General features: G+C 49.0%; 3 protein-coding genes across 3 annotated transcripts; 2 read left to right on the forward strand and 1 right to left on the reverse strand.

Moving 5' to 3' along the window:
- Positions 1-944: 944 nt before the first annotated feature.
- Positions 945-6,378, forward strand: EDB93DRAFT_1274319 (uncharacterized protein; the record flags this gene model as incomplete). Its single annotated transcript, XM_041454380.1, has 12 exons — positions 945-1,308; positions 1,375-1,426; positions 1,474-1,514; positions 1,586-2,804; positions 2,851-4,016; positions 4,065-4,381; positions 4,437-4,670; positions 4,723-4,769; positions 4,820-4,905; positions 4,956-5,238; positions 5,291-5,481; positions 5,532-6,378. The coding sequence occupies 12 exons, from the start codon at positions 945-947 to the stop codon at positions 6,260-6,262; spliced, it is 4,731 nt and encodes a 1,576-aa protein (XP_041308931.1). The 3' UTR covers positions 6,263-6,378.
- A 2,906-nt stretch (positions 6,379-9,284) lies between these two features.
- On the forward strand, positions 9,285-13,952 carry EDB93DRAFT_1083205 (CHAT domain-containing protein; the record flags this gene model as incomplete). Its single annotated transcript, XM_041445749.1, has 2 exons — positions 9,285-9,649; positions 9,848-13,952. The coding sequence occupies 2 exons, from the start codon at positions 9,285-9,287 to the stop codon at positions 13,950-13,952; spliced, it is 4,470 nt and encodes a 1,489-aa protein (XP_041308932.1).
- A 753-nt stretch (positions 13,953-14,705) lies between these two features.
- EDB93DRAFT_1103093 (uncharacterized protein) lies at positions 14,706-16,049 on the reverse strand (the record flags this gene model as incomplete). The annotated part of the gene is made up of 6 exons (XM_041447274.1): positions 14,706-14,741; positions 14,804-14,829; positions 14,864-14,881; positions 14,912-14,993; positions 15,187-15,258; positions 15,525-16,049. The coding sequence occupies 6 exons, from the start codon at positions 16,047-16,049 to the stop codon at positions 14,706-14,708; spliced, it is 759 nt and encodes a 252-aa protein (XP_041308933.1).
- Positions 16,050-17,452: the final 1,403 nt, after the last annotated feature.

Below are 17,452 nucleotides of genomic sequence, written 5' to 3' on the forward strand. Positions count from 1 at the left end.
GAACGCCTCGGTAATCCAGGAGAAAAGTAGGTTCATAGAACGTATTGGTTGTGATTACTGCCTCACGAGTGTTTTCCTCAACCCTCCAGCAAACTTGCCTGTGGGACTTTCACTTTGATCGTTGCTACTAAGCGCCTTCCTGCCTCAATTGTGAAACATAGTTTTTTGATAGTCTTCTTGACTGGAATTGCAAACTAAATTATTACAGATACTCTGTTCTCCGATGCTCAAGATGCAGTCGACCAAGTCCGAAGATATCGATTAACTGAAACCCGCGGAACGTCGCGATACGTATAATCACGGTGCTTGGAACGTGTCCGAAGGCATGCACTCGCCATAGAATAAAAAAATTTCACTCCAAATTGCGTAGCTTTCAACCGTGTAATGCACATGTCTGGGTATACGTATAAGTAGCATTGGAGTGCAGCAGATTGCAGTAAGCTAGAATAAATTTTTGATTAAGTCCATCCCCGGGCCGCAATGCGCAGTATTGTTAAGTTGCCTGCATGGTCACCTGCTTGTAACAACGTGTGCTGAAAATATCAACCGGAAACGAACACGTTATATTATGACCGTGGCCGTCAAACAGTAAAAATTGTCACCGGAGATGATCCAAGGACCGATTGAGCGGCTCGTCATACGTGCACGTTGACAAAGGTTCGTCGACAACTTGGACTCTCTCCTTCACCTCCGTTCTCGACAACGTCAACCCGAGAGTCTAATCCACACTTCACTCGTAATTCGAAGGTGATCGGGGTCCCAATTACATACTAGGCCAAAATTGGTGCGACACTGCACAGTAGCTCTGCTTGCTGCGAAGGAGCCTGAGTTACATCAAGCTCGTCTTTCTACTTGTCGTTCTTTCCCCAATTTCCGTCCTGCCGTGCTGGTTCTCGGCCCCAGGGCCCTTTCACAATACCCCTTGTCACTAATTCATCATTTCAATGTCTTTATTCAAGCGCAATCCGCCATCGTCCGACATTGACGAGAATGATACCATAGACCCACAACTTCGTCTCCGTACAGTGCACACAGCAGCTTCCACTATTGCGGAATCTATACGTTCAGAAATTAGAGCTCACAAGAGGCGCACTATTGCCAACAAGAGATCCTTGTTTTTTCGCAAGAATGCAAAGAAATCAAAGACCTCGGAACCAGGCCCATCAACGGTTCAATTACCTGAGGCTCCCTCAGCCCCGCAATCGCGGATCCCAGGCGCGCGGAGGAACATATACGTCAATCAACCGCTCTCTGCTATGGAGACTGACCATCATGGCGAACCGCTCGCCCTGGTATGCGCGGAACAAAGTTCGCACAAGCAGTATGTTTCATATTGAGATTTCAGTTCCGATTCGAGTGTAATATTGCTCACAGGATACACACTCTTGACCTTTCTGCCAAAGAACTTATTCGAACAATTTCACCGGTACGTGTCACTGTCCATGCAACAGTAACCTCATTGATTGCCCCTAGAATCGCCAATATTTACTTTTTAGCGCTGGTCATCTGTCAACGTGAGTACAACTCATCTCTATCACCAGAGCAGTGCTTTGTGGAGCAACAATTGCTAATGAGACTTGCCCAGTTTTCTCCATCTTCGGTGCCACGTCGCCACAGACTGCAGCTCTCCCGCTGTTGTTCATCTTAGTCGTGACAGCAGTCAAGGATGCTGTTGAGGATTATAGACGAGCCAAACTCGATGAAGAAGTGAACACCTCCGCAGTAACGCGACTCGGGCAATGGCGCAATGTAAATCAGGCCCTTGATCCCCGACCTTGGTACCAACGACTGCTCCATATAAATGCTCCTGGAAAAATCACTCGTGGAGTGCAGAAATTACGGGAGAAGGAAGCAGGCGAGGGAAAGCAGATCATCTTGAGCAAGAGCGGTGAGGATAGGGTCAGCATGAGCACCGCAGACATGAATGATAGCATCGCGGTCTTGGGCGGGTCTCACCTTCCTACGGGGGCAGGTGGCCGGCAGTTGGAGGACATTGAAGGCAGTGTGGGCAGCGTGGACTTACATACCTACCCTCCAGGGCTCTCCGAAAACGAGCTTAGAGGATGGGATCAACACAGTATGTCCCTATCAAACTATATGCAATCATCTCCTTCACGGTCATATCTGGGCGTGGTAGATTGGAGCAGGCGCACCAACGGGACAGCCCGCTGGGAGAGGACATTGTGGAAGAAGTTGGAGGTCGGCGACATCGTGCTTCTACGGGAAGATGAGCAGGTTCCTGCTGATATCGTCGTATTGTCGACATCCGATGCAGGCGGACTGTGTTATCTCGAAACCAAGAACCTTGATGGCGAAACAAACCTCAAGGTACGGAAGGCAATACAGGCCACGGCATCCCTTAGTTCAGAAGAAGACATCGAAAAATCCTCCTTTGTTCTCGATTCAGAACCTCCGCACCAGAACTTGTATGTCTACAACGGGGTCCTACGATATACAGACACTACCACGGGCGAACCTCGTAGAGAGGGTGTCACTATCAATGAACTGCTCCTTCGCGGCTGCACCGTACGCAACACCGCGTGGATTATCGGACTGGTCGTCTTCACCGGCCCGGACACCAAGATATACTTGAACGGTGGACAGACTCCATCCAAGCAATCGAAGATCGCGAAGGAGACAAACTTTAATGTCATAATGAACTTCCTGTTCTTGGTCATCATCTGTTCTGTGTCAGCGACTATCAATGGAGTCATGGACGGGCTAACGGCCACAAGCACATATATATATGAGTCAGGTGTTCAACCCACCAGTTCCAATGCCCTCAATGCACTCGTTACTTTCGTGTATGTCCTTATAACGTCACCTGAATGCTCGCTAATTTCCTTTCAGGTCGTGTCTTATCGCCTTTCAGAACATCGTCCCAATCTCCTTGTTCATCTCTATCGAGATTGTCAAGACCATCCAAGCTTACTTCATTGCTCAAGATTTGGATATGTACTACAAGCCCTTCAACACCGCATGTGTCCCAAAGAACTGGGGTATTTCTGATGATCTCGGACAAATCGAATATGTGTTCTCCGACAAGACTGGAACGCTGACACAAAACGTGATGGAGTTCCAAAAGTGCTCGGTGCACGGAGTCATATATGGAGAGGGCGTCACAGAAGCGCAGCGCGGGGCTGCAACGAGGGAAGGCCAGGCTGATACAGTAACACCAGAAGAGCTGGCAGAAAAACTTGCAGTGCTCAAGGATTCCATGGTTGCCAAGCTAACAAAGTTATTCAAGAACCGCTATATGCAAGTCAACAAACTCACGCTCGTGTCACCCAAGCTTGCAGAGGACCTCGGAGACCGCTCGACGGAACAATATTCTCATATCGTCGCGTTTTTCCGTGCCTTGGCTGTGTGCCACTCGGTATTGGCGGATAAGCCTGAGCCACAGGAGCGCCCTTACCACTTGGAGTACAAGGCTGAGTCCCCTGATGAGGCGGCGTTGGTTGGTGCTGCGCGGGATGTGGGATTTCCTTTTGTGGGCAAGCACAAGGACACGATTGACATTGAAGTGCTTGGTCAACCTGAGCGGTTCACACATATCAAAACGCTCGAGTTCACTAGCACACGTAAGCGCATGAGCGTCATCGTCCGTGCATCAGATGGACGCCTCATCTTATACTGCAAAGGCGCGGATAGCGTAATATACGAACGCCTGGCTGCGAATGTGGACCCTGCTTTGAAGGAGAAGACGACCAAGGACATGGACTTTTTCGCTAACGGTGGTTTGCGCACGCTCTGCATTGGTTATAGAGTGCTCGCGGAGGATGAGTTCTTGAGGTGGCTGCGGACGTATGAAGATGCTCAGTCGGCTATCGACAACCGCGACGAAGCCATTGAAAACGCAGCGGCTGAAGTGGAACATTCGTTGCAGATATTGGGTGCTACGGCTCTTGAGGACAAGCTGCAAGAAGGAGTGCCGGAAGCTATAGAAATGCTCCATCGCGCTGGAATCAAGCTTTGGATTCTCACAGGCGACAAACTGCAGACTGCGATCGAGATTGGTGAGTGGGGTTTTTTATATCGCCAAACTGGATTTCATCGTTCTCTAGGTTTCAGCTGCAACCTTCTGAAACAAGATATGGAAATCATGATCCTGTCTGCTGACACCCCCGAAGGCACTCTTGCTCAGATAGAGGCGGGCCTCAACAAGATTGCGTCGATATTGGGCCCGCCTACCTCGAAAACAGTGGAACGCGGGTTTATCGTTGGCGCTAAGGTTTCCTTTGCAGTGGTTATCGATGGTGATACCCTACGTCACGCATTGACGCCGGATATCAAGCCTTTATTCCTGAACCTTGGTACCCAGTGCGAAACAGTTGTATGCTGTCGTGTCTCCCCTGCCCAGAAGGCATTGACCGTGAAGCTGGTGAGTATACTATCACTTCCTGAGATATATTACTCACATCGAGTTTGGCGTCAAGGTCAAGGAAGGTCGCAAGGCGATGACGTTGTCTATAGGAGATGGTGCTAATGACGTCGCAATGATTCAAGAAGCCAATGTTGGTTGTGGTCTCCTTGGACACGAAGGTTCACAAGCTGCTATGTCTGCCGATTATGCCTTTGGTCAATTTAGATTTTTGACAAAGTTACTGCTCGTCCATGGGAGGTGGTCGTACCAGCGTATTGCTGATATGCACAGTAACTTCTTCTACAAGGTTTGTTGTGTGATTTTGTTTGATCGTACCTGTCGTTGATTCGTCGCTTCAGAATGTCATCTGGACGTTGGCCATGTTTTGGTTTATGCCGTTTTGCTAGTGAGTTTCGTTCTTGGTTTATCTGCACTAATTGACGATGCTTTTGAAAGCTTCGACGCAACCTATCTATATGACTACAGCTTTATTTTGTTTTACAACCTCATCTTTACCTCACTGCCTGTCATTGTTCTCGGATGTGAGCCTTGGTTCATTAGTTACTGGGTTCCGCTCAACTGTTTGTTTTAGCATTCGATCAAGATATCAATGCAAAAGCTGCCCTTGCTTTCCCTCAGCTCTATGTTCGTGGCATCAGAGGCTTGGAGTACACGCGGACAAAGTTTTGGTTCTACATGCTCGATGGTCTTTACCAATCTGCGGTCGTCTTCTTCATTCCCTACTTGGTCTGGCAGCTTGGACTGGCTGTGGCGTCCAACGGCAAAGGGATTGATTCTTTAGCGGATTTCGGAACAACTGTTGCGGTTGCTGCTATCTTTGCAGCGAACACATATGTTGGAATGAACACTCACTAGTGAGTGCGCTTTGTCGTACTGGTTTGGTAACGCTAAATGTTACTTTTTTAGTTGGACCTCCATCACTTGGATAGTCGTCGTCGGATCATCCCTTGTCATGATTCTTTGGATCGTGATCTACTCGTTCTTTCCGGTCAACACCTTCTTCTCTAATACAGATGGATTTATAGATGAAGTAGAGATTCTCTTTTCGAATGTCACGTTTTGGACGACAGTTGTTTTCTCTGTTTTGGTGGCACTGGGTGAGTCGAGACGGTGTTCCTGGAGACTCATCTAACTGGTGATCGATTAGCCCCTCGGTTCCTCACCAAGTTCTTCAAGTCAACATATATGCCCTTGGACAAAGATATTATTCGCGAGATGTGGGTTGCAGGGGATCTCAAAGATCGTCTGGGAATTCGCCATCGCAAAGAATCGAAGAACAAACATGTTGACCTTGAGACTGCACCCATGTTTCGCGAACCTCACGCTCGTTCAACGTCAGAATTAGCTCTGCAGCATACTTACGAGCCGACGTTTGCAAGATCCCCTGCAGGTTCTGGTAGGAGAAGTCCTGACGACAATGGCTCAGATACTATCGAGCTGGTCCCCCAGGCCACGTTACAAAATCCCCACGACGCAGAAGATACTGGTTCACCCAATCCCTCTTACTACTCACCATCCGACATCCCCCTGCCCTCACCCATACCACCCTCGCTATACAAGTATTCATCAGGAGAAATAAGCAGCCAAGCACCATTTGCCACGCCGTCGCGCTCACACTCTTTGAGCCCCGAGCCTCCCGTTCCTAAATTAAGTTACTCGCGCCCCTCGCGTGATTGGCCCCAATCCCCTCCGCGTCTGCAGACCCCTCCACATCCTCATTCCTTGGCACATGGCCGACAACCCCTTGTTCAGCTTCAAACAGAGGGACTCCATGATCACGATCCTGATGCTGGTGAAGGTCGGTATCGGCCAGAAGGGTCCGATCAAGAAAACCAGGCAGACAGCTCACTGGCGTGGGATGAGCCGCAGGTTCTCTGAGGTCTTTTTGACTTCTGCTGGATGTGATGTATCATAGGAGAGACGTGAAACTGTTGTACTCACCCATGCTTTCGTTCTGACCTGTCCACATCTTATTGCAACACTCTTGTGCATTCCGCATTTACATGGACTCGTAGTCGGTACTGAGATGGCCATCCTATCTATCTATTGTCCCATACTTTTTTTCGATGTCAAGCTACACTTTTAACATTGATTTTTTTAATGGACTTGCTAAACGTCGGCCGCTTCAGGACGATGGACATTGGAGATATTGTAGTTTCGAAAAAGGACAGGTTCGCGTGTTTTCAGTGGAACCTGCATCATGATGAAACTAGGCATTTGTATCGGATCATATATCGACTTGCGACTGATCATACCGCCAAAACGGAGTTGTGCATTCACGAATCCACTGACCATCAAGAACGATGACGGTTTTTGACCAAGTAGAATAAGTAGGTCATTATACATATCTTTAGGGTATATACGTATCACATGGAGTACGTTCGTGGCTAACAGTCCCGGGAGTCGTACGAATCTCTTTTTGAGACCAGGAGAAGCGGAAATTAGCCATCGAAGTGGCCCAGCGCAGATGATCATACACAATTTTACTTCGCCACTTTTTTTTGAGTGTGCAAGATGAAATAAACCGCGATAAACTGACATCTAAGTGCTGTTCCTGTCGGGGAGAATGGGACACGAGCAGCCGAACGACACTACCGTGATTGAAGGAATACCAAGTATACTCATTATGGGACGCGATAACCCAGTCACTATCGACAACGTCAGCGCAAAGGGAGCAAGAGAGAATACACAACGAACTTCTCGCAGCTGCGCTTCTCGCTGAGGTAAAAGACTGGAGATCACGATGGGAGTGACAGTGGCACTGGTAGTACAAAGAGGTGATCGCCACATAGAGTATCGCTCTGCAAAAGACATGAATTGGAATCGAAAAAGAGGGTGATCAGAAAAACGGGGAGTCGGCAGGAGTCGCAGGACACAGATATGGTCCCATGAAGCAATCTCGAGTGCGAGATTCCCAAGCTGCTTTCCATCTTCATTCCAGTAGTCCCTTATACTCGATGACATCCACGTCTTTCCAGTAAAAAGTGACTACTGGAATGAAGCACTCTGCTGTGAAGTCGAACGCCCAGTATACTCATAATGGCGCGACTCAACTGCGGCTGAATGGTAAATTGTCGGAAAAATCCAATGCTTTCAAGTTTTAAAAAGGGAAGATGTCGAAGGGAAAATAGAGGAGAGAAGCAGAGAAGAAAGAGAGGATGAGTGGGAGAGGGAAGAGAACAGTGAGGAGTAGCGGGGAGCTTGAGGGAAGAATGGATAAGTATTAAGGATGAACATGACTCAATGATGAAGAGTATGTACTAGTATCAGTTGAACAACGAAAACTTTCGATGTTATATTACATAATTGACTATCACTGGTCCCGCTACTAGTCAATGATCGATTCATTGCCGAAATCCTTGCAGCAAAGCAAGCTCAACATGCACGGTCTTGCCAGTTCCGTGCCTTCTCGCATACTACAACGGCGGTAGTATCCAAGCAGTGCGGCTTCGGTCCGAATGCCCTGCTCTTCTTCAGCCTCGCGGCCTTCTCGTTTCGGCCGCTTTAATCAATATCATCGCACCCTTACAACGTGCTTCCTGAGCTTTATAAACCTGACATCCCGGACTGTAAATGAGGCTATAGCTCGATATCCTGCTAGTCGCTTCTGTCCTGTTTACTTTGCACACTCTGTGCATGCTGCAGTTTCCTCTATAATCTTTTAGGACTTTACAGGTAGTACGGCAGTCTCAAGTGTTGGTTTGAATTCATCATTCAGTCATATGTCAAGATTCGTCCCTGACCATTTCAACAACTACCCACCACCCTTGGGAGAGGGTCAGAGCCACCCAGAATGCCCCAAGGATGCAGGACAGACAAACCCCGTGAACAGTGAAATACTACAAGTTGTCGTCAATAGTATGTGTTACGTATATCTTCATTTAACACGCACCAATGATTTTTCAAAGCAATTCTGGCGACACTTCACTTCATCATCGATCTCCTGTTTTGTTTCACGACAGATTTTGAGCCAATCCCGCTCGATGATACCCTCCAAGCCTTAGGTGAGGAGCCAAGTCAACCAGAACAAACTCAGGATCCGGAGGAGACGAACCTGGTGATCAGTGAAATGCTACAAGTCGCCATCAACAGTATGTGCCCTTCCTTCACTCAGCACGTGGTTCCCATGATTTCCTACGACAGATTCCGTGTCGAGCCCACTCGATGATACCCTCCCAGCCTTGAGTGAGGAGCCAAGCGATCTAGGACACGCTCAGGACACAGGAGAGATGCATTTCAATGAAGTGCAACAGGTCCTCATTAGTTGTATGTGTTATCTATTTCCGGTCAGCTCGTGTTGATTGACAATTTCTCTCAAGCCATTCGCGCAACCGATCTCGCTCTTGGTCTCCGAAGGATCCCCGCCGGATTTCATGCGGTGGTTAAGGCTAACGGTTCTGAATACCAGACAAGCAATAAATTTGTAGACGTGGACCAGGCTGTCGTCGAATGGCATGAGCGGATTATTCTGTAAGTTGTTCTTAACCCCGTCTATCCTGCTGGTATTGAAAAAGACTCGAGGCCTTGCGAGCAATCTTGTAAAGTTCGGGTCAGCGTGTACGCCTCATTCGAATTGGGTCCCATGGTCTGTCACGGAGAACTCCTCCGCACATTCGAGATCTCCGTTGGGGAATTACTGGATCGCAGCAAAGAATCTCATCGTCAGCATTGTTCATTGCGAATAAAACCTCACTGATGCTAACGAGTGTCACAGCTATAATCTTTCAGCCAAAGCAGTGTGAGGTCGCATCCGCTTGTACTTCACTGTTCATGACAGTGGAGCAGCGACTTCGGGATCAAAATGATGGTGGAGCTCCTTATCCCCTTGCTACCGTGAGTAATCAATGCGATCTGGTATTCTGATGCTGATCGCTGTAACGTGTAGCTTACATGTCGCGATATGAACGCTTTAGTACTAAGTACGGATGCCGGACATCGTCTTCTCGCACGTTACCGCAGGACGCAGAACAGTACGGATCTGGACCAATCCATAAACCGCTTCGAACGTGCCTTGTATCTCTGTCCCGTCGATCATCCCTACCACCCTGCAGCACTGTTCAATCTAGCCACCGCGAAGTTTATTAGTTGCCAAGCTAACGGAAGATACCTAGACCTCGACACACCTATATCTCTTTTTCAAGACGCACTTGATTTGCGTCCAACTGGCCATCCAGACCGACCCATAGCCCAACTGCATCTTGCGATTTCTCTGCTCTCTCGCTTCGCGAAACGGGGATTTCAAACCGATGCAGACACCGCCGAAGAGTTGCTGAGCGAAGTGCTTGACGTCTGCCACACCAACAGCCACATTCACAGGGCAGCCTTGATCGCAATCGAAGTATCCGCTCTGCATTCTGCTGGAAGCATGGATGCAAATGATTTTGAGCGGGAGCGGCCTGCCACATCCAGGCTTCCGTTGTCGCCGAATCAACTTACTCATCGAGCACAGCAGTGTTTGCAGAGAGATGAACCGCGTGACTTAGATGAAGTGATATCCCTTCATTATGATGCACTAGTATACTACACCGCCGGGCATGCTTCACGAGGGCAATTGCTAGGGAATCTGGCTGTAATGTTGCAAACTCGCTTCGAGCGTCGAGGCGATGGTAAAGACTTGGATCAAGCCATCGCACTCCAGACGGAAGTTCTGGCCTCACACACGGTCGGTTACGCAGATCGCTCCGCATCATTGAATAACCTCGCGTATCAACTCTCCTCCCGCTTTGACCACCGAGGTAATCACGAAGACTTGAATCAGGCTATCGCGCTTCACAGGGAAGCGCTGGCCTTGCGTCCTGCCGGTCACACAGATCGGTACCGGTCATTAACTAATCTCGCGATTCAACTCTCCTCCCGCTTCCTCCATCGAGGCAACGACGAAGACTCGGATGAGGCTGTCACACTTAGCAGGGAAGCGTTGGCCTTGTGCCCGGTCGGTCACACAGGACGGTCCAAGTCATTGATCAACCTCGCGAATCAACTCTCCTCCCACTTTGACCACGGAGGAAACGATGAGGACTTGGATCAGGCTATTGCACTTTACAAGGAAGCGTTGGCCTTGTGCCCGGTCGGTCACATAGATCGGGCCATGTCATTAAATAACTTTGCGACTCAACTCTCCTCGCGCTTTCAGCATCGAGGCAATGACGAAGACTTGGATGAGGCTATCGTACTTCTCAGGGAAGCGTTGGCCTTGTGCCCAGTCGGTCACACATATCGGTCCATGTCATTAAGTAACCTCGCAGGTCAACTCTCCTCCCGCTTTGACCACCGAGGCAATGATGAAGACTTGAACGAGGCTATCGCACTTCACACGGAAGCGCTAGCCTTGCGTCCGGTCGGTCACACATATCGGTCCACGTCATTAAATAACCTTGCGAACCGACTCTCCTCCCGCTTTGACTACAAAGGCCACGACGAAGATTTGGATGAGGCTATCGCACTCTACAGGGAAGCGCTTGCATTGCGCCCGGTCGGTCACACATATCGGTCTGGGTCATTACATAACCTAGCAGCAAGACTCTCCTCTCGCTTTGAGCTCCGAAGTAATGACGAAGATTTGGATGAGGCTATCGCACTCTACAGGGAAGCGCTTGCATTGCGCTCTGTCGGTCACACAGATCGGTCCATGTCATTAAATAACCTCGCAACTCAACTCTCCTCCCGCTTTGACCACCGAGGCAACGATGATGACTTGGATGAGGCTATCGCACTTGACATGGAAGCGCTGGCCTTGTGCCCGGTCGGTCACACACATCGGTCCGCATCATTAAACAACCTCGCGTCACAACTCTCCTCCCGCTTTCAACAACGAGGCAACGATGAAGACCTAGATAGGGCTATCGCACTTGACAGGGAAGCGCTGGCCTTGTGCCCGGCCGGTCACACACATCGGTCCACGGCATTAAATAACCTTGCGACTCAACTTTCCGCCCGCTTTCACCACAGAGGCGACGACGAAGACTTGGAGCAGGCTGTCACACTTTTTCGGGAAGTGTTGGCTTTGCGCCCTGTCGGTGACACATCTCGGTCTAATTCATTAAACAACCTCGCGGCTCAACTCTCCTCCCGCTTTCGCCACCGAGGCAATGACGAAGACTCGGATGAGGCTATCGTGCTTCACAGGGAAGCGCTAGCCTTGTGCCCGGTCAGTCACACATCTCGGTCTATGTCATTAAACAACATCGCGACTGAACTCTCCTCCCGCTTTATCCACCGAGGCAACGATGATGATTTGGATGAGGCTATTGCATTTTGCAGGGAAGCACTGGCGTTGTGCCCGGTCAGTTACACAAATCGGTCCATGCCATTAAATAACCTTGCGACCCTTCTCTCCATCCGCTTTGACCACCGAGGCAATGATGATGATTTGGATGAGGCTATCGCACTGCATAGGAAAGCGCTGGCATTGCGCCCGATCGGTCACACGTCTCGGTCCGCGCCATTAAACAACCTCTCGAATCAACTTTCTTCCCGCTTTGACCACCAAGGCAACGGCGAAGACTTAGACGAGGCTATTTTACTTCAGAGGGAAGCGCTGGCCTTGCGTCCGGTTGGTCACATAGATCGGTGCACGTCATTAAATAACCTTGCGAATGGACTCTCCTCCCGCTTTGAGCACCGAGGCAACGACGAAGATTTAGATCAGGCACTCGCACTTGACAGGGAAGCGTTATCCTTGTGCCCGGTTGGTCACACAGATCGGTCCATGTCATTATGTAACCTTGCGACTCACCTCTTCACCCGCTTTCACCACCAACACAATCGAGAAGACCTTGACGAGTCACGAGAGAACCTACGCTGTGCATTAACTCTGTTGACTCGACATGATCCTCGGCAATTACGAATCCATCAGTTGCTAGCTAAGGTCTATCTGTCGTTCCATCGTTCAGGCTTTGACGATGCTGGCGTAGGTGCAGGTACCGATAATCTGAATGCTGCCATGCATCATCTCAAGGTAGCAGCAGACGTTGCCTCTGCAGGCTTGCTATCTCGCCTACGAGCAAGTCTACTTTGGGTTCGTCATGCTGATGAAGAGAGACATAGCACTCGAGTGGAGGCTTATGCGGCTTCCATGCAACTTCTTGACGCTTATATCTCTACGAGAGCTTCAGTATCGTCTCGCCATGATATCATGAAAGACTTCCCGAGTACACTTGCCGTTGATGCTGCATCGTGTGCTCTTCGTAGTAGTGACGTCTGTCGCGCTGTTGAGTTGTTGGAGCAAGGCAGGACCATCATCTGGACCCAGATGACACGACTCCGCATCCCTCTTGACAGCCTTCAGACTCACGGTGATCATGCAGTGACCCTGATGAAGAGATTCAGAGACCTCAGCTCCCTCCTCGATCGACCTCCTGCAAGCCATCCAGAAGGGACTCCATTGGTCAATGCAGAAGCAGAAGAAACCCGGTACAGACGTCTGGTGGAGGACTGGAATAGAGCTGTAGAAGATATCCGGAAGATCGAGGGCTTCTCTCGCTTCCTCCTTCCCCCCTTATTCTCCGACCTTCAAGATGCAGCTCGTGAAGGACCTATCATCGTGCTCATCGCAAGCGAGTCATCTTGCCATGCCATTATTATCCCGCACAGGCAACCTCCGATTGGCATTCAACTCCCCACCAATTTTGAGAAACTCCTGAGATTGGTTGACGCATTCCAAGAGGCAGTTCCAAAAGAGGCCAGTCCTAAAGGGAACCAACCTGCGCTGGTAAAAGCTTTGAGAGAGTTGTGGGACGACGTCGTCTGCCCAGTGGTCGACAATCTGAACGGATTTGCACGACGAGGTTCCCGGATATGGTGGTGCCCGACATTTCTCTTCAATTTCTTGCCGTTGCACGCTGCTGGCGAGTACAGAGCACAGGGAAAGTCGCTTTCCCAGCAGTATATCTCTTCATACACGCCATCGCTCACCGCGCTGATCAAGGCTCGCGGAAGTCATGACAGGTCCCCGTCGGTGCCCTTCGTTGCCATTGGTCAGGATTGCCCAGCCGGTGCCTCGTTCACTTTGGATGCTGTGGAGCCTGAGCTGGAATTGGTACGGAGACTTTTGCCCCCTCCCCCAACTGTTTCCTTCTCGAAGATAACCAGCGTTGATGCCACGAAATCGAGAGCACTGCGCGCATTGCGAGACAATACTTGGCTCCATCTCGCGTGCCATGGCACACAGAAAATTGATGAACCCTTCAAGTCGGCCTTTCTGATGCGCGATCAACCACTTTCCCTTATCGACATCACGCAAATGGATCTGTCTCGCCATGAATTCGCATTTCTTTCTGCCTGTGAAACCGCAGTCGGTGACCATGATACTCCTGACGAAGTGATACACCTGGCAGCTGGCCTGCAATTTGCCGGGGTCAAGAGTGTCGTCGGGACATTATGGAAGGTTAACGATAATACAGTGCAGCGCTTAGTCGAGGCATTCTACAAGAACTTGTGCGGGCATGGCCCAATGAATTCCAAACGAGCCGCCTGGGCGCTGCACCAAGCGGTCCGGTCGTTAGCTTGTGACGAAGAAAATACAATGCCCTTGGACCAGCGCATAGTGTTCGTGCACATTGGCATATGATCAATTTGGTGCGTCCTCCCACCTTTTCGATTATAACGTTCGTGAAATAACCTAACGATTTCACATGTAGCATCCAGTCATGGTCACACGCAACCTGTTTCCAAGGACTTCAATATTCCAGACTTTGAGACTGTATAGCTACACAATCTGCACACCTAATTTTGACTTCAATTTGTATTTTCTAATTTATTGCCTCGGAGCCGGAGGTGCTCGCTCCTGTGCACCAAAGTACTGAAGGTTTGTGGACAGGTATAAAGTTGATCGACACTGATTCGGCATAAGACCTCATGTGACAAGGCACACAATTTGCGATGGACATGATAGTCAAGTTTCTGAATTGCGTGAGACGATGACGGTTTTTGAACAAGTAGAATAAGTAGGTCATTATACATATCTTTGAGGTATATATGTATCAAATCGAGTACATGAGTACACTCGCTGCTAACAATTTCGGGAGTCGTATGATTCTCTTTTCTAGACCAGGAGAAGCTGAAATTATACACCGAAGTGAGCTGGCAGTGCACTGCCAGTGAGTGCCGATATTACTAATGAGATGGCATGCGGGAACAGCGTGGTAATAAAAAGCCTGGACAAGCCAACACCGCTGAGCGCTAATCAGGCCACTTACTCTGAACTCATTTGCTAAGCCTTTAAAAAAGACTGCACTGCGCGCTGTGTCACACAAGAGAATCGAGGCTATCGCTGCGAGGAATCCTGGGCTGTATCTGAAAGGAATTTACACTTGGAGGCACTTTACGACTCGGACGTGTCATTGTGGTAGCAATCGTGCTGTACCAAAGCGTCAGTCATTGAAATCAATGTTATCTTTAGCCTCACAAACTGAGACGTACAGCGCTTAATTCACGGGGCGACGATGCTTTGATGAAATGGTCATAGTGAATGATACTCACCAAGGTTAGATGATGAACCTGACCCACGCAGACTTACAGATAACTGACTCTGTCTATAGAGCTGCACTACCATGTCGCTCCCTACGAAGCAGACGGTACCTTGACTATCCGAGGAGCCATTTATGCTCGGCTAGAAGACCCTCCATTTCGTTTACTCTACACTTCCGCTGGGCATTTATGCAATCGAGATGCGCACACGAATCGGTTTTCCTTCATGGAAAACACAGGGCTTTTATGTTTATTGATGACACATGCGCCCCTACAAATAGAGCTCATTGGAGAAGCGATCAGAAGTACCTCAGTTGAGTTGTGTTATCACGTACTTTGATGGGAAAGCCAGGGTCGCTACTGCAGAATGTCCAAGATGGCAGGAGTTCCTGGTTTTCATGGTAATTCTATCCCTCAATGAAGACTGTTATCAAACCACAGACTAAGAATCGGAGCATTCGACAGGCATAGACGCACAGGCTCTTGTACGCGAGAGAAATTGCAATGGCCGTCGACGTGCGTCATGAAATCGCAGGAAGATATATACTGTATACTCATTGTTTAGTATCTTCCGCGTCCACTACCTGTCACATCTGTGGCGAGACAAACGAAATGTGCTCCGAATCGGTCGGCTTTTATAGGAGATTGTCATTCCCTCGGGTGACCAATTTACTGCTTTGGACCGGGCTGAAAAATGACAACCTTTGCGTTCCTTGTTTCGCGAACTCCCGACTCCGACTGCCTCTTGCATCGCGTTTCCTGTCACAGAAGTCAGGAGAAGGCTCGGCCAGGGACGAGAATTCTTTTTCATTATAATGTCAAGACAGATGAGCTCAGATATATTGATCACCACAGAAGACAAGTTCAACTCTTGCCGGCAAATTCGGTAGGCATTCTTGCACGTGCGTGGTGCCGTTATGACATCGGACTGCCTGAATTTGCAGAAATGCCCACAGCCCGAGTCTATGTTGGATGATTCACCCCACGAGGTTCCCGGAGAAGATGTAGCTGTTGATTTAGACACCTGGTCGCGAATACTGAGCCTGATCGTTCGCCTGGTACAACCCTGTGGCACACTGTTGCTAGCGCAGGCGTGAAGCACGGGAGAATCGCGTCGGATCGCAATATCATGACACAAGTCAGGGACATATCCGCCATCGATGACATGGACTGGCATCAGGACAGTACTGATGGACATTGTAGCTACATCTGTTTCAAGGAGCGGTGATCCTTCCTTCAACCCTTGGCCGTACCTGCATGCCAGAACGATTTAGCTACTAGTGGGCCCATTTGTAGTTTTGTACTATAACGGTTTCGCACCACTCAAATCGAATATGATTGTCCTCATCCCACCCTCGCCATGTCGACTACCATCAGAAGAAACAAACAGTAAAGCCTTGGAGAGCTCAGAGCATTTAATGCGTTCCCAAACTCGATCTACCTACATGCGGAGCCTGTTTACCCTTCTTCAATGCAAAATCATATGAGTTCCGAGTGGGGCCTCCCTTTCCCCCTCACATTCTTGGACTCAGAACTGATTCCCCCAGAATCCTCTGCATCTGCATCCACATCCTAAACTAGAAGTGCGGAAGCGTCTTTTGGACGGCTTCATGTCTGGACTAATGAAAGTCATCGGGTTGTCAGTTAAGAAACCTATAATAAATCCAGCGAAGCATGGAGTGCCTCAGTCAGGCTGCCAGTGAGATCGATGGTCATAGAATACATAATTCTGATCTATCTGAGGGACAAAAAGCTTGATTTGAAACACAGGAACAACGCATGACTGCAGGATAATGAAGGTACCTGGTGAAATCTATGAAAGCCTATCGTGATTCACCGTAAGCGACCTCCCTGCTTATGACAACGGATGAAACGGTCAAGAGTGACGAAAGAACCTTTCTAGGGCTATTTAAGACATCTTTAAAGCGCATTTGCATCGAACACATTTGTTGTTCATGCAGAACACTGTAGGGAAACCATACGAAAATTGAAAGCAAAAACAATTTTGTTACTCAACTGTCCAAAAACGGGGTAATGGTGAAGGCGACCACAAAGACTGGTGGAACTTACTAACTCCGGCACCTACACTGGCACGAGATCGTTGAAACTTTTCAGATCTCAGTGATGGAGCTATGATACGATGAAACCAAATATGCAGTGTTGATAAGGCAGGTGCGGGGTCCACGGGAAGGTAACTGCAGGAGGAACTTTCTGACCGAGATCCTCGGACTAATTAGGGTGCAGAAAAAAAGACTGGCCCCAGAAGAAAGTCATAGAGGAAAGAAAGGTATATATTGATCCTTGACCCATTGTATCTGCCTCCACTTGCCTAGTGGGAAACTGACACTGGGCTCCCTTATTGGTCGTTGCAACGTCCGGACCAATACTGGTTGGTTTATATAACAAAGTGACACATCGGGCTGAGGTACGTGTCGCTCCGGCCGGCCAGCGATGAAGAACAATGAAACGAAGTATGCTTGATGATCAATTTCATGCATTGTAACGTGGTGACGAACTTTGTCGCAGCGCGGGAACCCAAGGTTGTTTACCATTTCTGTACATACAGTGTGAGATAGTGATTTCACTGCAATCTTACTGTGA

Source organism: Suillus bovinus (genome assembly GCF_016758785.1).
Source record: "Suillus bovinus strain UH-Sbo-P2 chromosome Unknown EDB93scaffold_19, whole genome shotgun sequence".
Taxonomy (NCBI): Eukaryota; Fungi; Basidiomycota; class Agaricomycetes; order Boletales; family Suillaceae; genus Suillus; species Suillus bovinus.